The 26,842-nt window shown below is 42.1% G+C and overlaps 1 protein-coding gene across 4 annotated transcripts in view; it reads right to left on the bottom strand.

Annotated features, from left to right (window-relative positions):
* si:ch211-210g13.5 (inactive phospholipase C-like protein 2) overlaps positions 1-26,842 on the bottom strand; it is a 220,955-nt gene that overhangs the window by 28,530 nt on the left and 165,583 nt on the right. For 3 of the 4 annotated variants that reach the window (XM_041173691.1, XM_041173690.1, XM_041173692.1), the window contains one exon: positions 11,622-11,697. The exons of the other annotated variant lie outside the window; for it this stretch is intronic. In XM_041173691.1, the coding sequence (XP_041029625.1) occupies positions 11,622-11,697 (76 nt within the window). The remainder of the gene's footprint in view (positions 1-11,621; positions 11,698-26,842) is intronic. 4 annotated transcript variants of the gene reach the window in all.

The raw sequence follows: 26,842 nt of genomic DNA on the forward strand, positions 1-26,842 counted from the left end.
ATATAGACGGGATGATCAAATGGGCAGATAAGTGGCAGATGGAATTTAACCCTGAAAAGTGTGAGCTGATACACTTTGGAAGGAGTAATTTGACAAGGAAGTATTCAATAAACAGCTTGACACTAGGAAGTTCTGAGGAACAAAGAGACCTTGGCGTGTGTGTCCATATATCTCTGAAGGCAGAGGGGCATGTTAGTGGGGTGGTGAAAAGGGCATATGGGACACTTGCCTTTATCAATCAAGGCATAGATTACAAAAGTAGGGAGGTCATGTTGGAGTTGTATAGAACCTTAGTGAGGCCACAGCTGGAGTACTGTGTGCAGTTCTGGTTGCCACATTATAGGAAGGATGCAATTGCACTGGAGGGGATGCAGAGGAGATTCACCAGGATGTTGCCTGGGATGAAACATTTAAGTTTTGAAGAGAGGTTGGATAGACTTGGGTTGTTTTTGTTGGAGCAGAGAAGACTGAGGGGCTGCCTGATCGAGGTGTATAAGATTATGAGGGGCATGGACAGGGTGGATAGGGAGCAGCTGTTCCTCTTAGTTGAAGGGCCAGTCACAAGGGGCCATATGTTCAAGATGAGGGGCAGGAGGTTTAGGGAGGATGTGAGGAAAAACTTTTTTACCCACAGAGTGGTGACGGTCGGGAATGCACTGCCTGGGAGGGTGGTGGAGGCGGGTTGCCTCACACCCTTTAAAAAGTACCTGGATGAGCACTTGGCACATCATAACATTCAAGGCTATGGGCCAAGTGCTGGTATATGGGATTAGGTAGGTAGGTCAGGTGTTTCTCACATGTCTCGACAGGCCGAGGGGCCTCTTCTGCACTGTGATTCTGTGATTCTGATTCTGTGATTCTGGTTGAAAGTTGTTATTTATGACTTATTTCTGCTCACCTCCCCTCACAGCTTTTTGCAGAGTTTTAGGGAAAGAGCAGGGGAGAGTGTCTAATTTGATAGCTCTTTCAATGAGCCAGCACAGACACAATGGGTCAAAGAGACTTCTTTGTGCTCCTCGATTTGACGGCGGCTTATTCCGTGAACAACTGGAGAAATTATATCACTGGTCCCTATAAACTAGACCAGTGCTCAGCTGGTTAGAAAAGGTGAAGGCCTGCATTGCTAAGGTCAGCATTTATATTTCTCCTATGGTATGGCTGTCTCCTGGGGCACCACAGAATCCCCTCTAAGGGTGAGTTTAAGCTATTCCAAAAGCATGCACTTCCTCATTTACCTTACCCTTTGTGTCAGTTTCACTCAAGTGTAGCACTTTCACCCCACTCAGAAAGTCATGGGTTTAAGTGCCATTCCAGGGCTCAGGCACATAATCTAGGCTGCCATCTCACTAGTATTAAGGGAGTCCTGCATTACTGGAGGTGCTGCCTTTTGGACAATGCACATGAGGTGCCTTTCAGTGCACATAAAAGATCCCATGATGCATGAAGGAGGGAAGGAAGTTGTCCTAAGGTGCTATCCAGCATTCCATCTTCAAATAAAAACACAAGAAACAGGTTATCTAGTCAGTTAGTCATTTATTATTTGTGGGGCCTTGCTAAAAAATATTAAATGAAGTTGGAAAGTAGTTCATTGGCTGGGAATATTTTTGAGAACTTTGAGACCACGGTGAGGTACTTTGAGGATACAAAGCCTTGCAGTATTATTACCAACAGCAGCCTCAAGACCTTGATAGGAATCAAGTTGATCAAATTAAATCCAAAATATTCACTTATTTTCAGAGCTGGACTGAATCAAAATCACTGATATACTGAAATAAAACCAGAAAATGCTTTAAAAACTCAGCAGATCTGGCAGCATCCATGGCGAGAGAAACAGAGTTAATGTTGAGTCCATATGACGCTTCTTCAGAGCTAAAAAGAAGTAGAACAAAGTAACTCTGAAGAAGAGTCACACGGACTCAAACATTAACTCTGTTTCTCTCTCCACAGATGCTGCCTGACTTGCTGAGTATTTTCAGCATTTTCTGTTTTTATTTCAGATTTCCAGCATCTGCAGTTTTTTGCTTTCATTATGCGGGTATGCTGAGGTAGGGATGCGTGATAAAATGACACCGTGATTTCACCTCTTACAGACCTGGGTTCAAATCCAGTCCAGTATGATAAAGATTTCTTCTCTGGGAGCTGTAAAGGGCCCAAGTCTGCAGCAGATGCCATAAGCCAGTGCAAACTTATGTCCTTGTAGCTTGCCAATATTCACTGCTAGGGTCATTGGCGAGTTACTCAAGTGCTATGGCTGTACTCCAGCAAAAGTCAATGAATGCAAAAGAGATGAAATCTGAAATTGGAAAAGGGGGATTGCTTGAGGTCAAGGTTAAGATAACCACCTGACAGTGACTTCAGTCCAGCATTACCAACATTTTTCACATTGTGCAATCTTTAAAAACCACATACAGATTTGCCAATAATACGGTAACTAAAATTTTAACTTACAGATGAAAGTGATATTTTTTCTTCATGAAACTATTTTGTATCATGTATTGGTCTCCCTCCGCAAAATTACAATCAAAATTAAATCCTTTTGTTTCTTTTCAGATATATTTCTGCTCTCGCAGAAAATCCAGCTCATGTACATTTAAAGAATGAACCTTAAATTAGTTCTGCAGAGCACCACGAGCAATAAAACTGTGGAGAACGTCACATTGCTATTTGCCCATTTTCACAAATAGAGTCCATTGTATGACAATCAGCAACCTGAATGTCATAACACACTATACGCTACATCCTTGTAGGGTGTTGGTCTGAAGACACATGAGCCTACAAAATGAGTCTTTGATCACAGCCAAACTGTCAGGTGGCACGTTAATTATCAAAGGAAAGAAAGCCAGCCTGGGTTACTTTACACAGACATCTCCAAGCAGCTGGGTACAGGTTGGTGCTGAATAAAGAACCACAAAACCAACCAGGGAACATTCCACAAAGAGATAAAAACAAAAAACTGCAGATGCTGGAAATCCAAAACAAAAACAGAATTACCTGGAAAAACTCAGCAGGTCTGGTAGCATCGGCGGAGAAGAAAAGAGTTGACGTTTCGAGTCCTCATGACCCTTCAACAGAACTGAGTGAATCTTAGGAAAGGGGTGAAATATAAGCTGGTTTAAGGTGGTGGGGGGGGGGTTGGGGGGAGAGAATTGGGGGGGGGTGGGGGGTGGGTGGTGTGGTTGTAGGGACAAGCAAGCAGTGATAGGAGCAGATAATCAAAAGATGTCACAGACAAAAGAACACAGAGGTGTTGAAGGTAGTGATATTATCTAAACGAATGTGCTAATTAAGAATGGATGGCAGGATGCTCAAGGTACAGCTCTAGTGGGGGTGGGGTGGAAAGACTAAACAGGGCATTAAAAATAATGGAAATAGGTGGGAAAAGAAAAATCTATATAAATTATTGGAAAAAAACAAAAGGAAGGAGGAAGAAATGGAAAGGGGGTGGGAATGGAGGAGGGACTTCAAGATCTAAAGTTGTTGAACTCAATATTCAGTCCAGAAGGCTGTAAAGTGCCTAGTCGGAAGATGAGGTGCTGTTCCTCCAGTTTGCGTTGGGCTTCACTGGAACAATGCAGCAGGCCAAGGACAGACATGTGGGCAAGAGAGCAGGGTGGAGTGTTAAAATGGCAAGCGACAGGGAGGTTTGGGTCATTCTTGCGGACAAACCAAAGGTGTTCCACAAAGGGCTATTGCACAAAAGGTTAGCATGCAGGTACAAGCAATTAAGAAGGCAAATGGAATGTCAGCTTTTATCGCAAGGTGGATGGAATATAAAAGTTGGGAATTTTTGCTACAACCATTCAGGATTTTGCTGAGATCGCACTTGGAATGCTGTGTACGGTTTTGGTCTCCTTACTTAAGGGAAGGTATACTCGCGTTGGAGGCAGTTCAGAGAAGGCTCACTGGATTGATTCCTGGTATGATGGGGTTGACTTACAAGGAAAGGTTGAGCAGGCTGAGTCTATACTCATTGAGGATTAGAAGAATGAAAGGTGATCGTATTGAAAAATAAAATTCTGAGGGGGTTTGACAGGGAACATGCTGAGAGAGCATTTCATGTTTTTCCTTGTGGGGTAATCTAAAACTAGGGGGCACAGTTTAAAAAGAAGGGGTTTTCCATTCAAGATGGAGTTAAGAAGGAATTTCTTCTCTCAAAGGGTTGTTAATCTTTGGAATTCTCAACCCCAGAGAGCAGTGGAGGCTGGGTCATTGAATATATTCAAGGCTGATTTACATAGATTCATGATCTACAATGGAGTCAAGAGTTATGGGGAAGCAGGTGGAAAAATGGTCTTGAAGCCGCTATCAGATTAGCCATGATCTTATTGAATGGTAGAGGAAGCTCGATGGGCCAAATGGCCAACTGCTGCTTATATTTCTTGTGTTCTTATAGGAAGCTACTAAGGTTAAAAAAAGTAATTGTGAAGGTAAGACAAATCAAATGTAATAATTGGACATCATCAAACCTGGGTTTTAAAACTCAGCATTGTAGGCAGAAGGGGAGGGAAAGAATTCCACAGTTTAGAAGTCCTGGAAAAGAACAGGAGTATGAGCAATCAGTCTTTTTTCAACAATGTGAGGATGCACTAAGGAGGAGAAAGAGCACGTGAAATGGAGCATAGAGAAGATAGTTCATCAATTCACTGATCAATGCGGTATCAATAAAGTAAACAAAGTCAAGAAAAGTTACAAAAGAAGTGGGCTAGGGACTGCAGGAGAGAATAGGATAATTTGTCAAGTGATAAGCAGCTTGTCTCCTGCTCTGAAGTGCTTGGTAAACATCCACATACATGGGAACAGTATTCAATCTAGGCTTAGGATGCAAAAATTGATGTAGTGTAGGAGAACTGTTTGGCCCAAAGGAAGGAACTCTAATTTCTTGGAAACCATGTCAGCAATGGAGCAAAAGTCGAATTTGATGTCAAAGCAGATATATTGATATCAATATTGCCCAAATGAGGGGAGGAAGTGGTGAATATAGAGCCTGTGGCAACCGTAGAAATTTCTAGCTTTAGATTTGCTTGGGCAGAATTCTCCCTTCAGTGAGGGGGGTGCAGGGTCCACTTGCCGACACGTAAAATGGCACATGGTGATATCGGGCGGGCATCCTGACATTACTGCGTGTCTTTTAGATTTTCAGTTCAGTGGGTGCTGTGAACCCGCCGAACTGTCAAAGGCCTATTAAGGCCTACTGAAAAGTCATTGAAACAATTGAAGGAGCTGCCTATCCAACTCTGAAGTCGGCAGCAGGCCAAGAGACCAGGCGGCCTTCCCACATTTCATGGAACCTCATCCACAGTCGGGATGAGGCTCCATGAAGTGTTTAAAAATTCAATAAAAGTTTTAATAAAAATTCAATGACATGTCCCAGCTCATGTGACATTGTCACATGAGGGGACATGTTTTAAAAGATTTAAATTCCTTTATTTCAAAGTTTTAAAGTTAAACTAATCTCCCTAAGGTACCTCTCTGCCTCAGGGAGATTTCTGCATTCTTTTGCGCATCTGACTTGGGGAACTACCCCTTCCTGCCCACACATGGACCACTCAGCGCTTCCGTGTGAGCATCGTGCTGGGCGGGCCTTAATCGGTGCCACCCCCGGCACAACCATTCCCCCCCCCACCCCCCCCACCGCCCACCCCCCAAACGGCGGGAAATTTCTGGCTGATGTATTCACAAAGTGTATAGCTTTCTCCAAAACAATATGGTCCAGACACTGCTAAGCTACTACAACAAAAACAAAAACAGAATTACCTGGAAAAACTCAGCAGGTCTGGCAGCATCGGCGGAGAAGAAAAGAGTTGACGTTTCGAGTCCTCATAACCCTTCAACAGAACTTGACAACTAAAGCTACAGCCAGTTAGTAAGGGAGGAGACCGATTACAAGTGTATAACTCCAAACCCTACTACCCAAGCCCAGTGTGAATAAGTGTCTGTTTAAAGTGTTTTGAGTAAATGATAACCAAGTGCTCAAGTGATCACCCTGTGAATGCTCTCCACCTGGATATCCATAATCCTAACTTATACCATTAACAGACACATCCACTCTGCATGAAACAGGTAGAATACAGGTCCACAAATTGGCTGAAAAATAACATTTTCTTGGTGGCTGGGACAGCATGTTTAAAATAGTAATAAGTGCAGCATTGTGCCAGACGAAAATGTAATTTCTGATTACTGTCAAAAACAGGCAGGATATTTTGCTGGGAAAGCTGGCAGTTACACAATAGTATCCCTTTGCTTGACAATGTAGGAAGTCTGTTAACGTTTTGTTTGTCTGCTTACTTCAAGAGAATTGGCTTTAAATCAGTGATGTTTCAGCCCTGGTAAAAAAAAACACACACCAGCTTCCACATAGCTCACAAAATCTACATATAACGTATCATGTCAGATGCACCAGAGAGAAGGTTCAGCTGATTTTGGACTGTTATAGTTCTCATGTATAAGCCTTCTTTAATATCTTGTCAATGTGCTTTGCTTCTAAGCATCATTTTAACTGTAAAAAAATCCAGAACAGTAGCTTGTTAATGTAGTCTAAAGGTGCAATATTTTTCTGGCATCCAGAAGTCAAAAGAGTGGCAGGCATCCAAGATATTTTCCAGGGATCAATTTATCATGATTGAAATTAATTTTTATGCTTGGTCTATGCTGACCCAAATACAACAAAGATTCAAGATGCAGGTTTCAGTGTATCAGGCATTCGATCTTTTTATTGAAATTGTCAGCAACTATTATGAGGAATCGTCTTGAATGCAAGGATGGGGTCAAAGGTAAAAGGTGGTAGCTGCTGGTTTCATCTTGAGAGACACATGAAGGGCCAGATTTTCAGATGCCAGCTGGGTCTGGCCACTATTTAAAAATCGCGTTCCTGGAGGGAGTCCCTGGATCCTAAAACTCCTGGGATGCAATCCGATTTTCAAAGGGATGGGGGAGGGGGAGCGAGAAGGGAGAAACGAGGAACCTGCTTGCTTCCAATTAATGGCCCATTAAACTCCTTGAGACGCCGTTAACATACTGGGAAGGGGGAAGAAGGCAATTGTTAATGCTGAATTGGCCAGACCCAGACAAACAGTCTGGTATGCATTAGTGCAATATGGGGAGAACTGAAAACTTGTCTTACACAATGAAAAGTCTTGGGACGTAAGGGATCTTGCACCACATCATATGCATTACCTTTATTTTGGCTGGTGGGGGTGAGACTGCTCGCCCTCCAAGGTGCTGCCTGCTCTCTTCAGCCACTGTGCAGTCCTCCCACTATCCAAACTTCCCATTGTGGCTACCTCACAGAAAGAAGGTATTTGATTCCACTCCAGTTTGATTTCTTCTGGGATTAAATGATCTCATTCTTGTAAAGGAGGCCTTCTGGTACGGGGGGTAGTGCCCCTGCCTCTGAGCCAGAAGCTCTGGGTTCAAGTCCTAACCTAGGACTTGAAGGCCAAGGAAGATGTGTTCATGATGTGGCCAAATGAGTTGACTATCAATCTGCAAATGTTCCCAATACATGTCAATGGCAGACAGTGAGAGTGGGAGAGATTCCTGGTCGGCCATGTGATGGAAAGAGACTTGGAGTTTCTACCATAGCTCCAGACTACAACATGCATGCACAGTTCACTGATAATCTGAGCAAACTATAAAACACATACACTTTGTAGTAAAGGTTTTGGGGACCCATCAAGAGGACTCAAATCAGGTTTTTGAAACTCCTCCCCACCCTCTACCCCCCACTACTCTTCCCATTCCCACCTGCCCTGGCAAAGCCAGATTCCAGCCCTTATTTTTCATTGGAAATAAAAGATTAGGGGAGATGTAATGTGCTGCTGATTCTCACACTACATTATGGCACACAGTGAAAACTTACCCTATTATCCACAAAGATCATTCTAAACCCTGCCAAATTGGTTAAAGCGATTACAAATATCTTGCACTTTGTTTGCTTCCAACTGTGAAGATTGTAGATATTATTTGACTCTTAAGTTTTTCGGGTGTGTAATAAGTGATTCTTTATAAAAACTATAATGCAATGCCTTATGCCTGGAGCTTCACATTTGGTCAAAAAGCACAATGAATTAATAATTTTACTCATGTGAACATTAAGAAGTACTTATCCACATTAAGTAAAGAATAAAATCACATTGTGCCTTTTGTCCCTGCGATAAAAATTATTGAGATGCAGCTACATCAGCTTTTGTGTTCCTGGCAAAGATCTTAAGAGTATTGGCTTGATCATTATAATAGTATTTTAGTTGTTAGATCATTTATTCGGTTTTATGTGTAATAACTACACAGAAAATTAATTTACAAATGTAGTCTTGATTCATACATCCATCGCCACACAACACACAGACCCATTTAATAGACATTTAAACATGAGGGAGAAAGGCAAAGAAGGTTATGCTAATAGTTAGATGAAGGGGATAGGAGGAAAGTCCAATATTGACCAGTTGGGCTGAATAACCTGTTTCTGTGTTGTAATTCTATGTAACAATGACTATTTACCAGGCTTTACCAAACACTATTTTGTCAAAATGTATTTCAGATTAAAGATTTTTTTTAATGTTTTATTTCAGTCATTTAGCAATGGAATGTCTAATTGATTTGAAATGTAGTGAAGGGAGATGCTGTACATTCCTGATGCCTCTCATTATTTCCTCATTCCCATAATCTGAATGTTATATGTTTGATAGAAGGAGGTTGATGAAGAATTTCTCTAGCAGTAACACTATTAAATTCTGTTGCAGTGATATCATGTATGTGGAGTGCAGCCATGGCCCATTATTCTAATTATTTCACTGCAGTGGTATTTTCTACACAGATGGTCTATTCCCACTGCCTCTGACCAATGTTTCCAGCTACAGAAAGAAAAAGCCACACCCTGTTACCTCATTGATAGCAGCTGGAGGAAACCGGATTGTCCTGGAATCCAACCTATCACCCTTCACTGTAAACAAATTTAACTATCTGGTTCCGATCAGCACTGGCTGAAGAAATGGGTCTCACCCTAGTAAGGATTTGAGTCAATCATATGGACATTTATGACAAGCCAGAATCACCACATATGGCCCAGTCCTGTTGTCAATTTGGAGGGCTAGGATTACTATCGTCATTTGAAAATCAAATTAATAAGGTCTCAAAACCTACTCTGGCAGCACATCTACACATGTGGGAAGGTGGTGGCACAGTGATATTGTAACTGTACTAGTTCTCCAGAAACCCAGGGTAATGTTCTGGGACTTGGGTTTGAATCTCACCACAGCAGATGGTAAAATTTGAATTCAATAAAAAATCTGGAATTAAAAGGCTAACGATTACTATGAAACCATTGCTGTTTGTCATAAAAACCCATCTGGGTCACTAATGTCCTTTAGAGAAGGAAATCTGCTGTTCTTACCTGGTCTGGCCTACATGTGACTGCAGACCCACATTTTGACTTGTAGATGCCGTCTGAAATGGCTGAGCAAGTCACCCAGGTCTCAAGGGCAATTAGGGAGGGGCAATAAATGCTGACATAGCCAACAACACCCCCATCCCATGAATGAATAAAAGTGTGTGTTCAATATTTATGTATTATAATAGGCTGGACAGGTGCAGTTGTCAGACTGGAAGAGGCAACAAGCAGAGAGCAGGACCTGCAGTGATGTAATTTTTTCTCCACCTCCCCACCCAGTGTAACTGTCCAAATTTTGACTGAATTTTGGCACTAGGTCTCAGTATAAATAAGCCATGAAAGGTACTCATGATGGTACAGATTTATCCTAATGTATCACGGAGGATCTTGTGGCACTCCAGATGAGTACATCCCCCAAGTCCCACATTCCATAACAAAAACATGAAAATAAGTTTCTGCTTCAAGAAATATTCCAGGATAAAAGCTCAGACTGGTCTCATCTTTGAACTTTCTCTCTAGATACACGCCTTCCGCCTTTTCCTCTCCTGAAGGTGGTGATACATTATAGCACCAATGCAGTCCTCAGGTATCTTGCTCAAAACACACTTATTCTTGTAGAAGTGAGTATCAGCTGTGGCTCAGTGTATAACACTCCTACCTCCCAAACAGAAGGCTGTGGGTTCAAGAAACTTCAGAGTACAAAGCAGTAGTCTACATGACCACAAGAGGCAATCATAGACACATCTAATTGCACCCTCATTTGATGTCTACACCAACAGACTTTCTAGGTGTGGTAAAGAAGCAAGAACCCTGACCAATTTTCCCCAATCCTGGTCCAGGAATCTTGAAGCTAACTGTCATTGCAGCTGTAAACTGGCTACCTCAACAGGATTTTGAACCAAGGTTTTCTTGGTCTCTGTAGCCCAGTGCCACACCATGCTGTATATCTACTGAGCTTCAAACATGGATTTACCAGTCTTTTTAACCTCTTGATAGATACGAGGACTCCTAATTGGAGCTGACATTTTCACACCATTTGAGCCCTCCAAAACCTCATTTATGTTATATTTTAGTGACCTGCTTCAGCCATTAGGGGTTAACCAATTTTTTCAAAAGAATTCAAGAATTGAAGCTTTTCTATATCTATTGTAAGTTAACAGTTATTTCTAAGATTTGGGTACAGTCATATTGCATGCAGTGAGATATAACTTAATGCCCTGTAACGAAAAGAACCATTACAAGCCAAATGATCATGATTTAACATCCTTCCTACAGTTGATTGTTGTTTTCAATATATGTATGTCGATAAAAGCCTCTGGCAAATCTGCCTCAAGCCATTTACTGCATAATAGTGCGAGGGAGTTGGGCAGCTAAGAAGGCATGTTCTCTCACACCTGGTCTACTGACTGTCTACAAATGCTATTTGAGCTTCCTCACAGTGCAGTGCTCAGTAAATCCTGCACAGCAGCTCCTAATGATGTTGGTAACATTCAGTGCTTAAACACAAAGTGTTTCTTTCAATGGCTAGAGGAAAGGGATGTTAATCATAACTCCACAGTGTTTCAGTTTATTAAAAGGGAACCCACTACTGAGAATTGCTCTGTAAACTGAGCAACAAAACAAATAATTCCTTGAAGAAAATGAGATTTTTAAAACAAAATAGTCATAATGGGGCACTTAGCTGGTGACTTTTTTTAAAAAAAGTCCTTATCTGTGGCACTTTTGTCTGTAGATTCCCCCATTTAGTGCAGATTTCTTTTTCAAATAGAACAGCAGAATGTTTTGGGGCACCAACTTAATCAGTTCAGCTTCAGTTTTTGGCAAGAAGCTGCCCATTTGAGGGTACCCACAGTCCTGCCCATCATATTGCTATATAACATGCCAAATCTAGAGATCCAGTTAGAGCTGGTCAAACGCACCAAGCACACCCACCAATGCCATTTGTCTTTGAAGTTAGATTTCTTCCTCATGCTATAACAGGGCACTCTGAAGAACCAGCTGCTGGGAGCTGTGTGACAGGAGTGCATATTAGCTCCCCTCAGATTCTTACTCATGGGCAGTGTGTCATCTCTTTCATCAGCCCCCAGCTAAGACCAAGTATTTTGAGCAAGAGGACACACAATCCCATTCATTTTTAGCTGTGTGTACCAGCTCACCCCAACATTCTCCAACTTTGCCACATTAACTGAGCATTCAGCGTGTAGTCTACACTTGCAGTGGTGGTAGTGGCACTCACCAGCCTTCTGAGCCTGTATTATCTTCACGTAGACAGCATCAGCAGATTCAATCAGCATCTTGCTGGTCTGAATCATCTGGAAAACAATAACAAAGAAAGTGAAAAAGAGCACCTGTGATCAAATCTCTCCAAATTTCACTTGAGCTTTTTATCTCTCCAGGTTGAAGTCACCCTTTGATTCCTCATTTATTGCCCGTTCTACATGTCTGAGCCTCAGTCGACAATTTAAAGTGTGGGGGTGGAGTGCACAAACAACGGATTCTGCCCTTACTCCATAATCACATATGCACTTCCAGCATAAGTTACTGAACAGCCAGCGGTAGTCACTAAATGGTCGGTGGTTGTTACCAGGGCAGATTTTTTTTCCTCCCTACACCAGAGTGCAGAAGCCAATTTTGCAGTCCTGATGGCACAGCAGCGAACTTAGCATAGACAGCGAGCTAGGATCATCTTGTTCTACACAATTCAAATATTCCCCATTATAACCAGCTGAGCCACCGAAAGAAAGCTGATTTATTGATTTCCCGAACCTGAAATGTCAGGATAAGTTGTACATTATGAACATCAGCAGGTTGTCAGCTTCTAGCTAATAGAGTTAACAATATTGATATTTTACACAATGTTGAGAGCCAATTTAAAGTCTCTACTGATTGTATCTTTTGCATTAGCACTCATTATTGTACCGTCCTTTTATTGTACTGAAAATTTCAAAACCATAAATCCACTTAATGGTTTTAGGATTAATCTGCTGACAATTGCAGAGAATTCAAGATCTTTATTTTACATTTGACTCACTCATTTAGATAGTGAAAAATTGCTTAATTGGGTAGTATTAATGTGGAAATGCCCGTAGCAGTTTTATTCCTGTGTTCATGTAACATTACTAAACACTGTAAAGTATCTTAGAAATTGCCCTGGTGGGTCTTGAAATCAAAATCTCTCTGGGTTGTTTGTGGAAGCTTCTCAATTACAAGTCCAGTAACATAACCACTACATTATTGTATCAATTGTCTAAGGTGCTATCTATTCTGGAGCTGGAGATCCTGTACATAGCATTTGGGAGATTAATTGGTGAAAAACTATGATAAGAACACTTTCATAAGCATTTATTTGCAGAGACACACATTACTAACATGTACCTCCTAACCCAACAACCACGGTATTACTCTGCTTTTACATATATTGAAGTGAATCCCCAGTTAATGCCCACAATCTGCATACAATGAAACACTGTTTATATGCAATTAACGAGCTACACCTAGCAGGAGGCATTCTGTACTATTAAAATTCCTATACAGTATTAAAAAAGTATGATTAATTATATTTATTACAGGGTACAGGGCACACTGTAATAGGTTGGGAACTGGTACATAAAACAGCAACAAGTAATTATATGCTTTATGTACCAACTAAAACAGTCAAGAAAAGCTGGCAGGGTCAGGCTAAACCCCTTAAAAATAAATATTAAAAATTTTCAATCCATTGTACATTAAAACATCACACGTACTAATAAAATATTGTTATTGTATGCTGGTTTCTCCTGACCTGGAACCTCGAATCTGGAATATTCAAACATCTATCAATCTGGAAGCTCCCTTGTCAACACTAATTAGCATCAGGATGTGCCTATGTGCAACAATTAAACAGTGAGATCTTATAGGATAAGTGCATGCTAAAAACAGTTGCAGCTTTAAGTGGCAGTAGAAATCCATTGTGCATAAATGATTCCATGTTTGTGAAACAATTTATAAACTCAGATTTTGCTGTCGAAATAAATGGAGACACTATTGGCACTCCCTGTTGTTTTGTTTATATGCAAACAGTACAGCAACCTTGAGTGAGGGGCACATGCAGTTAAACTCAAAAATCCGAGTTATGTTGATCCATCATTAGCTTCACCAAAAATAGCATCTCGTTGTTTGCCTCAGTTTTGAAATGCATTGAATGACAAAGTTCATGTATTACCATGGTAAATTCAAACTAAACTCGCCACAGATAGTTAAGTCATCATTAAGTCATCATTTTAAGTCCATGCATCCTTTAATGGCACGATAAGTGTTAATTATCACCAATTAACCTCCCTGCCATCGAAAATTAACTGTTACATGCGTGGAACCTCAGTCCATCAGGTTTTAATCATTGATAATCTTAAAAATCTATAATTTATTTTTTACTTTTCCTTCTTTTCTTTCCCTCTCAATCCAATCTTTCCTTCCCTGACTTTATTACTCTTGCTGTAACTAATTCGATGATATTGAATTCACCCAATTTAACTTACACTTCCTCCTCAGTCCTTGTCCTGTTAATTTCAAAGTCCTTCCATCTGATTGGTTAAGAGCTACAAAGTTTCTTGTGCTGTTGCATCACTGCAATGTCATCAACTCATACTTTCAGCAACTTGCCACGCAAGACATTAAAAAAATCTAAGGCAGGAATTTTCCACCCCATTTGGTGTTGGGCATATGGGCGGGCATGAGCAGACAATATGGGTGGGCATGAGCAGACAATATGGGCGGGCATGAGCAGACAAATGGTGAGAAGGCCAAAAATTAGTTTTACGCCATCGTGAAATCAGTTTTCAAACATCCCCTCTGCCCGTCAATGGCAGGCCGCATTTCCCACCATCTAACGTCAGGAACCTACTTTCAATGTATTTGTATCTTGTCATGTTGCCTGCCCGCCAGAATAAACCCCACACTGGACCATCAGCCAACGTGTTTCACAACTGAACATAAAGCGATGTGCACCTGGTGAGCTGCAGTTCACTCGGGACTTCGAGGTTTGTTTGCCTACCTTGCTTCAGGCAGCACTCACGGTCATTAGCGCCAGGCTTCGCAGACAGCACCACATCACTTTTAGGGGGGCTCACAGACAGAACTCTACTTACCAGGCCAGCTGTAAGGCGGGTGTGGATTTTCAATGGCTGCAGGGCTAGGGCCTGCTCGGGGAAGGGGAGAAGTGGCCTCAGGCAAGGGAAGAGGCTACAGGACGAGGGCAGTACTGGGGCGGGGGGAGGGATATCCCAGGGTGTGTGTGGGGACACCTGTTGATCTGTGCAAGTGGCCTCAAGAGGGTGAGGGCTGAGGAGGCAGTCTCTAGAGGAGATGAGGCCAGGTAGACATGTGAGGGTGTGTGTCAGAGAGTAAGTGGTGACGGTTCTTGAGCTTGGCAGTGAGTGAGATGCCAGTGAATGTCTGATGGGCTTGTGAGTGTGAGACTTTAGAGTGATGGGATGGATGCCTTTCCCTGGCAATGTGGATGAGATCATTTATCCTCTTTCTGCGCTAGATAGTGAACCCCTTCTGTGCAGCGTTGGCACTGACCACCGCTGCCACCACCTCCCAAGCCAAGGTGGTGACACTGATGGGACTCCTGTGGCTAGAGCGGTGGTAGAGAACATTGCGACAGCCTTCTATGGTGTCCAAAAGGCGTTTCAGGGACACATCAGAAAAATGGTGGGCTGCAGTCTTCTTGTTTCTTGGGGCCATGTTTTCTGTGCAGCAGTTCTGGGCTGCAAGCATTGAGTGCAGGGTGTGCGGGAGCAGATAAAATATGGTGCCCAGCTTGAGGAAGCAGCAACATGATGGCATGGTGGGCGAATTGGAGGAAACCCGCCAGTGAAATGGTGCGTTTCCCGTGACCGCATAATTGTTGAGGCAGAAAGGGGACGATACGATGTGAAAAGCCACCACTGCAGCTGGCGGGTTAAACGTGCCCCCCTACTGCACTTAGAGCAGAATTGTCCCAGAACTGCGCTAAATGTATAAGGTCAAGCCTAACTAACAGCAAGTTCTACAGATGTCCTGTCACAGCAAATTATGGTCCACTTTCCTGCTAACTAGAAGCAATGCCGTGGCTAATCCACTAGTGATCTTAGAACAATTAAGGTTACGCCTGTAAAATGCAAATTTATTCAAATTGGATTTTGCCTGCTTGTCACAGCAAAGTGTAAAAACCTTTTTCAGAAAATAATGCATCATTTTACCAACACAAGTAGACTTGAGGAAAATAAATTTTGTAATTAAAATTAATTAGCAACTATAAACAAGAAATTAGCACAGTTCATTAACAACCCATTCCTAATGGTCCAACAATTATACATGTGTCATAAAGACTGAATATAAATTTGCTTACTGAGTTTTAAGTATTTTTTTAAGTTAGCTGCACAAAATGTATCAAAATAACTGCAGTGATTAATAATGCAGCCCGAATGACTGCTCACTGATGCTCAGTTTGGGTTCCTCCAGGGCCATTTAGCTCCTGACCTCATTACAGCCTTGGTACAAATGTGGACAAAAGAGCTGAACTCCAGAGGTGAAGTGAGAGTGACTGCCCTTTACATCAAGGCAGCATTTGACCGAGTATAGCATCAAGGAGCCCTAGCAAAACTGGAGTCAATGGGAAATAGGGGAAAACTCTCCGCTGTTTGGAATCATACCTAGCACAAAGGAAGATGGTTGTGATTGTTGGAGGTTAATCACCTCAGTTCCAGGACATCGCTGCAGGAGTTCCTCAGGGTAGTGTCCTCGGCCCAACCATCTTCAGCTGCTTCATCAATGACCTTCCTTCCATCACAGGGTGAGAAGTGGGGATATTCACTGATGATTGCACAATGTGCAGCATCATTCGCGACTCCTCAGACACTGAAGCAGATGTTTAATTTCAGCAAGATTTGGACAAAGCCCGGCTCGGGCTGACATGTGGCAAGTAACATTCCTGCCACACAAGTCGGAGCAGCTGCTTGTCAGGACTCAGCTGCCCAGAAATGAGCGGCCCTCAGTTCCTACAGGCTTCTGGAGGAACACAACATGTTGAGGACTGAGGATAGGTTGTATAAACTTGGCTTGTATTCCAAGTGTTTAGTAGACTAAGGAGTGAACCGATCAAGGTACTTAAAATGATTAAAGGCTTTGGTAGGATACAGAAAATCCATAACAAGAGGGTATAAGCTTAAAATTCGAGCTAGGCCATTCCACCCCACACCCTCCCCCCAGAAGGGTAATGAAAACCTGCAATTTGATCCCTCAAAACCCTGTGGGTGCCAGTGTAGCCGGTCCTTCAGCAAGAAGGCATTTAACTTAAAAGAAGTCGACATTTAAGGTCAAGGGAGTATAAGGCAGTTTAAAAGTGAACAATCAGAAATACGAGTTTCGTATCCCCGGAACCAACGAGACTTTGAACTAAACTTTTTTTAAAAAAACATTCTGGGGGCTGAAGTTAATTTACCCAGACAGACACGATAAAGTGACTTCATGAATATATAACCAAGAGATAGCTGATGCAATGAGACCATACAATGGTATGTGTTTGTCCAGATTTAAGTGACTACCTTGACCATTGACCCCTGTGGCCAAGCTGTAAGTAGCACTTACAAGCTAATGGCTGTGGTTCTATTACATCTGGGTCAGCACCCGCCTCCCTTGGAAACGCTAATTCCAAAACTGCCTTAGGGTAAAACTCATTCACCAATCTGATGATGCTGATAAACCCAGAATGTTCCCCATCAAAACACCTTAATATGTTAATAGACTATTCACAAATCCAGGATATGAAATTGGTACAAGATTTAAGATGCAACAATCAAAGAAAGCAGGGTGGGTGGCGGGGAAAGGGGAGAGTTGTGTCAATCATTGGAATTGGTATGATTTTTTAATGTATTATAAGAAATGTGTGTTTAGAGACAAAGGAGTGATTGGGAAGGATAACCATGGTGGTGTGGATCATCTGCACAATTGGAACATACTTCCCTGAATCATTGTCAGGGTGAATACTGTTCAAAATTGGAGAGTGTAAAAGAGAATAGTGCTTGTGGGTGTTAATTGAAATTGAAGGGATCAAGGGCACTGAAATTTATATATTATTGGTGGAACAATAAACAGTTAAAACAACACATAATTGTGAGCCTTAACCATTTTACCCCACTTGGACTGTTGGCTCTGGAATTAGAGTGTAAGAGGGAGATTGACCTACTGACATGGGTCAATAAAATTTTCAAGACCAAGACGGATGGACTTTTGTCAGGTAAAGGTATCAGGAGTTATGGAGCAAAGGTGGGTTAATGGAGTTACAGTACAGATTGTCCATGATCCAAGTGAATGGTGGAACAAGCTTGAGGGCCTACTCAAGTTTGTAGGTGCAATCTCCCTGCTGAGGTTACATCTATAAAATGGTGACCCAGCAGAATTCATGTGTACCAATGTGTCAAATCAGTATTTTCACTGACACTTTCAAAAGCAGCACATTATACCAATTGTCAATGATGTGAGTGACTCAAACAACACCTGCTTGAGGCAATTTGACTTTACCAGCACAATTCCTAAATGGTGCACAAGGTTTGCCAAATAGTTTAAAACAAGGAGTGAGATAAAATTCTGGATTATTGCAGAAATCATAAAAATGCAAAGCAATCTTTGGAGCATATTCATTTTGGAGGCAATACAAGAAAACTTGCTCTGTTTACCAATACAGCATACAACGTAAATGGCACAGGGAGGTAAATGTTGCAGGGCTGCCAATTCTTTAACAAAGATACATTAATGCGACACATTCTACCCTGAGTGCAGTAGACCATGTACAAACTTGCAGCACTTTTGAAAATACAAAGAACATTATCGTGGTTTTTGTCCAATCATTATACTTGTTCCCTGGCACACTCGCTACAAAATAGTTTCTCTTATGTTTTTGGTTATCAGATTCACTTTGTCCAGCGAATGCTAGCTGCCCCCTTGATATTAACACAGTAGTTGGTGCTTGAAACAATAGAGGCAGAGAGACCGATTAACTGGACTGACACTGGTAGAGCACTAACACCATGTGCGCATCTTCAATCACCTCCAGCTCTAGACATACAGTTACCCAAGAAGCCCCTGCAGTGTAACAATTGGTCAATACAGTCACATGGTCAACTAACTACATTCTCTTCAAGGTACATAGTACTCCACTTTACCATAATTTCTCACTTGCCTGCCATGAGCCTCCTCACCAACTAGCTGAGGCCCAACCATTGCTTATCCCTCTACCAGCTACAGGATTCAGAGGGGTTCAGGCTTATAATGACATAGCCTAATCTCATTAACTAAATATCTCAATCACCTTTGTCACGATAATGCAACATCTCAGTTACCTAAGTATTAAATAGTGATTGGTATCGTTAATTCGCTAATATTACCAAGGTTCAGCTTCTATTTGGTATTAAAAGTTGATCTGAGAGAAGCGTAAGCAGACATGCTGAATATCTGCAAACTCTTTGCAGGATGTGTCTGTTTAAATGGTTTAGATTTTTCCAATTGCACACATCACAATCCCACTCGGGAGTTTATGTCCCATCCCTAACAGAAACAAACTAAATATAATGAGCATACAAATAGCAGCTAATGGCTTATTTTGCAAAGGGGATAAAAATAACTTGAAGCAAGTGATTCATGACAGGTCGTTTCAGATGTGACCTCAAGAAGTCAATTGTAGATCCAGCATTGTTTTTGCTGTCAGGCCAGAATTTCAACTTTGTCTGTAACAGAATACAGTAAACACTGAAAGGCCACAGAACATCTGGCACATGTACTCTCATTCTTAAAACCCTTTCCAACCTCCATCTCAATATTCTCCCTTGAAAGTGGTGCTGCATGTTGTGGGATTAATCTCAAGTCCAACAGCTCTCTCATGCCTCGATCATCCAAGTTGCATGCTTCATATGAGAGATGAGCTAGTGGGGGGAGGCGGGGGGGTGGGGGGGTACGCAATTTTAGTCCAACTCACTGGGTGAGAAGTGCATGGGGTCAGATGGAATGCTGACTTTAGACACTTCCCCATGGGAGCAATTTCAACCCATTCCACCCGTCAGGAAACTCTCCATTAAACTCTCCATTAAAGTCTGAGTAATATTTGGCATAGTGTAAAATTCCATGTGGTCCCATGGATTTCTCTGCAACTTCGGTAAAAATCTCCGCATGTCAACAGGTTCCTGCAGCATCGTGATTAAGGAAAATCCCATCCATTTGTGCAAGCATTACAGTGCAAGTTAATAGGGGGAAGGAAATTTCACTGATTTTTCATCATCTTAGCTAAGGAGGTTTGAGCCTAATCATAGTAAACCCACTGGATGGATGTGTTTAGTTTTAACTTGACAGCATTTTGGCAATTGTTTTTCTCTCATACCCAGATAATCGCCATCATCAATAACAGAGTTGATCTCATTTAAAATAAAATCAGAAAATGCTGGAAAGACACAAGATGACCAGCACCTTGTGGAGAGAGGCATTGATGTGAAATGTTGGCTGGGATTTATGGAGCCCCAGAGAGCGTGCTAGGAGGCAGATTGATGGGGGATGGCATGCTTGTCACCTTCCCATCACTGGTATTTTACCAGTGGCAGGGAAGGTGGCAGAGGGCCCTCCTGTACTCAAGCTAATTGAGGACCTTAAGTGGCCAGTTACAGGCTTCTTCCCACCACTGGCATTTTAGCAACAGATGGCAGATGGGCACTTCACCTTGTGCGGAGACCACCAGGGAAGCCCTGGCAGTCTTCTTACAGCACAGTGTGCAGCCCTCCTGATTGGGCACCCTTTGGTCCACAGAAGGACCCCCTGCCTCCCGGCGCCTCCCAGTGGCAGGAAGGACTGCACCCCACCACCACCCCCCCTCCCCCCCACTAAAGCACCCAACCCCTACCAACAGCAATGGCCACCCCATCTCGCCGGTGAGTCTGACCCTGCCGATCTTCATCTATTATTGCTACTCCTGGTCTGCTGCAGTCCCAGCAGTGACCACTGCTACCAGTGACGTTGCTGAGCCTAAAGAGGTGCCTGACCTCTGATTGACTGGCAGCTCTTGGGAGGCAGGACCTTGCCCCTCAAAGGGGCAGGAGTCCCGACTGCGGGTAGTTAATGGTCTGCTGAGCATAAAATGCAGTTGGAGCTTCTATGACCAACCAAGGCAGAGCTCCCCCAACTTTCCGGCTGGTGGACTGGGCCACCACCCTTAATATCCTGGCAATTAACCCTGCTTCTCTCTCCACAGAGTCTACCACACCTGCAGTGTTTCCAGCATCTGCAGTATCTTGCTTTCATTTAGTTCCTTGTTGATTGTATACAATTTAACTGCTCCATTTTGCTCCCTAACAATACTCCTTATATTTTAAGCACTGTGACATCCAGAGGATGTGAGAACACCTGCACAAAATCTATCTCCTTTTAGACATTAGCTTATGCCTTTGAAAGGTTCATATAGATGTTTACAGCACAGAGGGAGGCCATTCGGCCCATCATGTCCACACCATTCAACAAAGATCTGACTACACTAATCACATTTTCCAGCACTTGGCCCATAGCCCTAAGGCTATGGCAATGCAAGTGAATATCTAAATACTTCTTAAATGTTACGAGAGTTTCTGACTCAACCACCCTTGCAGGCAGTGAGTTCCAGACTCCCACCATCCTCTGGGTGAAAAAAGTTCTCCTCAACTTCCCTCTTAGACTTCCATCTGTTACCTTAAGCCTATGCCTCCTGGTTATAGACCCCTCCACTAATGGAAAAAGTGCCTTCTTATCTACCCTATCTATGCCCCTCATAATCTTGTACACTTCTATCAGGTCCCCTCTCAACCCTCGCTGCTCCAAGGAAAACAACCCCAGCCTATCCAAACTTTCCTCATAGCTCAGACCCTCCAGCCCAGGCAGCATCCTGGTAAATCTTCTCTGCACCCTTCTCCAGTGCACTCACATCCTTGCTGTAACGTGGTGACCAGAACTGCACACATTACTCCATTTGTGGCCTGACCAGCGTTTTATCTTTTTGAATGTGTTACCTCATTAATCTTTGTCACTTGCCACATAGATAAACATCAGTAAACATTGTTGCCTTACAAAATGGGTTTTCCTCTAAGACACATATAAAGATTTTGGGCAAAAGGTGCCAGGAAGGAGCCCTGTTTTTATTTTTCTGGGTCACCTCTGAAAACAATATTTGCAAATGACTCAGAAGAGAAAAGCGCAATCCGAGTAATATTTCTGAAATGACCTTTCATGATTCACTTCTTTGTGGCTATATTTTCCTCGTAGCTATTTTCATTCTCTTTGCAACATGTATAACCAGCTTCCAGTTGTATGTTCAGTCTATTTAGGTTGTCTTTTGTAGGAATGACAACTCCGTAGAAGGACAGTGACTGTGTCAAACTCTCCTGGTCAGCTATGCCAACTTTTTCCATGTGTCATCGTCTTTCGCTTCCAGTTGCCTTGCACATATCATTCTCGCTGGCTAACACATCTCTAGTTCCATGAGCCTCAACTAAGTTTTGTATGTGGAAACTGATCAAATGTCCTCTATAAATCCAAGTATGTCATGCCCACGGGTGATATCTCATCCGTCACTTTTGTTACCAGTCCAAAGAATTCCAATGGATGGATGAAACACGACCTGTGCTGAATCTATACAGAGTGTACCTTATGCCTTTGTGCTCCTTAGATATGCATGGATAGCACAACACTCTGGAGTTTATTCACCATTACAAATGTTAGGCTGACTGCTTCTAATTGACATCTCACTTATTTTTTGAATATCAGAATAATAATTGCTGTCCTCCAGCTCCTCTGCGTATGCAACTCCCAAAATTATTAACCAGAGCCTTTACTATTCTACCCTCTTGTCCTTAAGGATTCCAGGATATAATTAATTATCCAAGATCCCCAGGACACATTTTGATTCCTTGTAATTGTTACATCATAATCACCTTTCTTCCTTAGACAAATCATGTGTTTATTATTATATCTACATAGGTTGTAGACTTCCAGATTTGGTTACTTTAATGCTCTCATGGTTGGCTTCCCATTCCCTCACCTTCCATAAACTTCATCTGATTTAAAACTGCTGCCTTCAACTCATCCTGTGTGAATTCCAACTTACCCATTATACCCATCTTAACCCATTATACCTATCATACCCATCTTTACCTATTACACCCACCTTTACCCATTAAACCCATCTTTACCCATTACACCCATCTTTACCCATTATGCTTATCATACCCATCTTTACCCATTACACCCATCTTTACCCATTATACCTATCATACCCATCTTTACCTATTACACCCACATTTACCCATTAAACCCATCTTTACCCATTACACCCATCTTTACCCATTATGCCTATCATACCCATCTTTACCCATTACACCCATCTTTACCCATTCATTATACCAGTAACGGTGAAACAAGCCATACAGTGGCACGGGGCCCCGAAATTGAGCTACTCAGTGATACGTTGACCGCCCTCACAGTTTGTACAGATCTGACTAGCAGCACATATCACAAAGCAGGGCTGATGCCGCTCTTCACTTGAACCCTCCATCCTGATCTGGTTGTCACATGCTGCTGGGCGCTGAAATGGCGTTGGCATCTGGATCTAACCTTTTCCACTTCACTTTCTTATGCCCTGTCTCTGGACTGGAGATTAACAATCAATTATTTAAAGGATTCTAACGCGATACTTGTCTGGAACGATACTGCTTATATCAGATATCGTGTCTACAGCGGTATGTGCATTGTTTGGAGGCTTCCTTTAAAACTTGTTTAAAGATAGTACAAATAATTTTTCTCTCGTCATGATTGATGTTGGTGAAGAAATTAATATCCCTATCAAGCTGATCTAAACGTAGTGGTGTACAGACGTTTATACTATGTACAGACCCAGGTATATGGGATCACATATTACAGACCTTACTATTTACTCATATTTCTTACTGCTGAATCTTTTCCTAGATATTTTCTCTTAAATGAAACGCACAATATCTTGAATATGTGCCAGTCTGCAAATCCTCCATATAAAAAGGTGCATTTATTATTTACCAGATACGCGCAAACCAAATAAATTACACTTGCAGACATCCATCCAGACCATAAATACGACACAGGAATGATGGAGAATCTGTAAACGTGATACTAGTATCGATTAGCACCATCACAGAGTTGCCGTTTCAGACGATTTTACAGCGTTAGAAATGACCTACTTTGAGGTGGGGGGAGGGGTGGGGAGGTGGTCAATGTCATGTGTTAAATGATAGGATTGCTGCAGTAGGGAGGGAGGGGAGAAAGGGACGAGGGAGAGAGAGAGGGGGCAACCAAACTGAGTCAATATTGATCACACAGCAGCTCCGCCTTTGCTACTGGGAGACACACACTGCTCGCAAATGGGATCAAAAGCCTGTAATGCCAAATCACCTTTCCACACTGTTGAATGTGATGGCCGCCCGTTCAAATCTACTCGTCACTGCAGCCTGCACAGCCATTAACTGTTTGGTTTGCTATAAATTGGAAAAGTGAAAGACACAAGGACCAGTTTACAGTGAGAGGTCACTTGAACAAGTAAATTGTGTTAAACATTTGTAAAAATTATTAAACTCGAGTGGCTAGGAACATTAGTGCATGATTACATTGTTCTGGAGGTGGTTACATTATAATGTTATTGCTGATAATGCTCAAAGAATTAATAATTTACAGAGCAGGATGCACGATTTAACAACTTTACTGCTTAAATAGACTCGCCGCTATAAGGTATAAAAACAAAAAGTGCTGGAAAAGCTCAGCAGGTCTGGCAGCATCTGTGGCGAGAGAAACAGAGTTAACGTTTTGAGTCAGTATGACCTTTCTTCAGAGCTGTTGCCACTATTAGGTACCCGACTGCATATTTCTTTAAAAACAAAAAACTGCGGATGCTGGAAATCCAAAACAAAAACAGAATTACCTGGAAAAACTCAGCAGGTCTGGCAGCATCGGCGGAGAAGAAAAGAGTTGACGTTTGAAGTCCTCATGACCCTCAGTTCTGTCGAAGGGTCAAGAGGACTCGAAACGTCAACTCTTTTCTTCTCCGCCGATGCTGCCAGACCTGCTGAGTTTTTCCAGGTAATTCTGTTTTTGTTTTGCATATTTCTTTACCGCACAGTCTTCTCGTGAAGTTACGAATGTTGTGAGAGGCTTGCACTGAACATTTAATTTTGTTTTGAAAATCAAAACAAATTTTGGATAGGAATTCAGGTATTGTAGTTAAAATATATTTGTGTAATATAAGACTAAACTGGGTGCAGATAGCGGTTAGGAACCAAATCATAACAGCTACTTCTAAGTGTTAACACTTGATAGTTTTAGATTGTCATTTCAATGACAATAATAGAATATTGTTATATGATCGCAATGTTATTAATAACCGACATCATAAATCTAATGTGAAGGAAACTAGATTCAACGGAACACTTCTTATGGTAAAAACAAACGTATTTCTAGCAAATTGAAGGCACAAAGGAGGCAGAGGGCATTGTGGTTTAAATTAAACTGCAGTAAAATGATTAAACATCAGGACCTAACCTCAATTTTTTCGCCAGAGCAGAAAAACCTTGTGAACTTGTTAAAATACGAAATAGGAGCATTTCATAATTTCCTTTGTTATAGCAGCAAGGTGAGACAAATATCCTTTTAATACGTACATTGTGGCTTCTGCTGAGCTTTGCCTCCAGCAACAGAGAGGGAGAGACTTTGCCTGCAACTACAGGCATTTGTCTTTTTATTGGAAAAATACACTTTATTCATAAAATATCAGAAAGAACATTACAAACCATTTCAAAATGGCCATCACAAAAAGTGCAATCATATTTCAGTTTTCCGCCTAGATCATGTCGCACCCTGAGGTTCTTCAATACAATCAATGAACATTACAGACATTTCAAAATGGGTGTTCCTTCCTGCTTCTGTGTCACTCACACAGCACACACTGTACTGCTCTGTAGCCAGCTTTTGAACCCATTTTTCCCTGTGTATTCCCAGGAGGGGTGGTGGGGGGAACAGCATGTCTGTGCCCAGAGTCCATTTTTTTTCTTTCATCTCAGACTATTTTACACAGTCTGATATATAAATCAACAGGAGGTAGATTTTTTGGGTGACTGCTGAGACGTGTAAATCAGCCCTTAATCTCCTGTAGTTGTGGCGACAAAAGGTCAGTCTTTTGTACCTGTCCTGTCTCCCTATGTTTCTGCTTGAGGAAGGCCATTGCATATTCTCTCAGGGCAGGTCTGTCTGTATAATCCACATAGGAATTTGCCAGAAAGTAGTCAATTTACATTATTGGCTATCTTTTGCTCAGTGTCTTTGCTTGTATTACTTCAAAAAACACACAGATCTTCCTTGAAACGTTCAATATGCCTGGAAGTAATTTGTGGCTGTAATCTGCTTTTCATGACACTTCCCCCCACCACAAGTGAAGTGAGATTCTCATTTCATTACAAAAGAGGAAAAAAGTATAAAACAAACAAACATACACACATTCATTCTCTTGGCCTTGGTCAATATTATCTCTACAGTTTTAACCGGGTCTCTGGACAGGGTGTCTACAATCATAAAAACAGAATTACCTGGAAAAACTCAGCAGGTCTGGCAGCATCGGTGGAGAAGAAAAGAGTTGACGTTTCGAGTCCTCATGACCCTTCGACAGAACTTGAGTTCGAGTCCAAGAAAGAGTTGAAATATAAGCTGGTTTAAGGTGTGTGTGTGGGGGGTGGAGAGAGAGAGAGAGAGAGAGGTGGAGTGGGGGTGTGGTTGTAGGGACAAACAAGCAGTGATAGAAGCAGATCATCAAAAGATGTCAACAACAATAATACAAAAGAACACATAGGTGTTAAAGTTAAAGTTGGTGATATTATCTAAACGAATGTGCTAATTAAGAATGGATGGTAGGGCACTCAAGGTACAGCTCTAGTGGGGTTGGGGAGAGCATAAAAGATGTAAAAATAAATAAATAAATATTTTTTTTTTTTCTTTTTATAATGGAAATAGGTGGGAAAAGGAAAATCTATATAATTTATTGGAAAAAAAAGAAAAGGAAGGGGGAAACAGAAAGGGGGTGGGGATGGGGGAGGGAGCTCATGACCTAAAGTTGTTGAATTCAATATCCAGTCCGGATGGCTGTAAAGTGCCTAGTCGGAAGATGAGGTGTTGTTCCTCCAGTTTGCGTTGGGCTTCACTGGAACAATGCAGCAAGCCAAGGACAGACATGTGGGCAAGAGAGCAGGGTGGGGTGTTAAAATGGCAAGCGACAGGGAGGTTTGGGTCATTCTTGCGGACAGACCGCAGGTGTCCTGCAAAGCGGTTGCCCAGTTTACGTTTGGTCTCTCCAATGTAGAGGAGACCACATTGGGAGCAACGAATGCAGTAGACTAAGTTGGGGGAAATGCAAGTGAAATG

The sequence above is a fragment of the Carcharodon carcharias genome, chromosome 23 (genome assembly GCF_017639515.1).
Source record: "Carcharodon carcharias isolate sCarCar2 chromosome 23, sCarCar2.pri, whole genome shotgun sequence".
NCBI lineage: Eukaryota > Metazoa > Chordata > Chondrichthyes > Lamniformes > Lamnidae > Carcharodon > Carcharodon carcharias.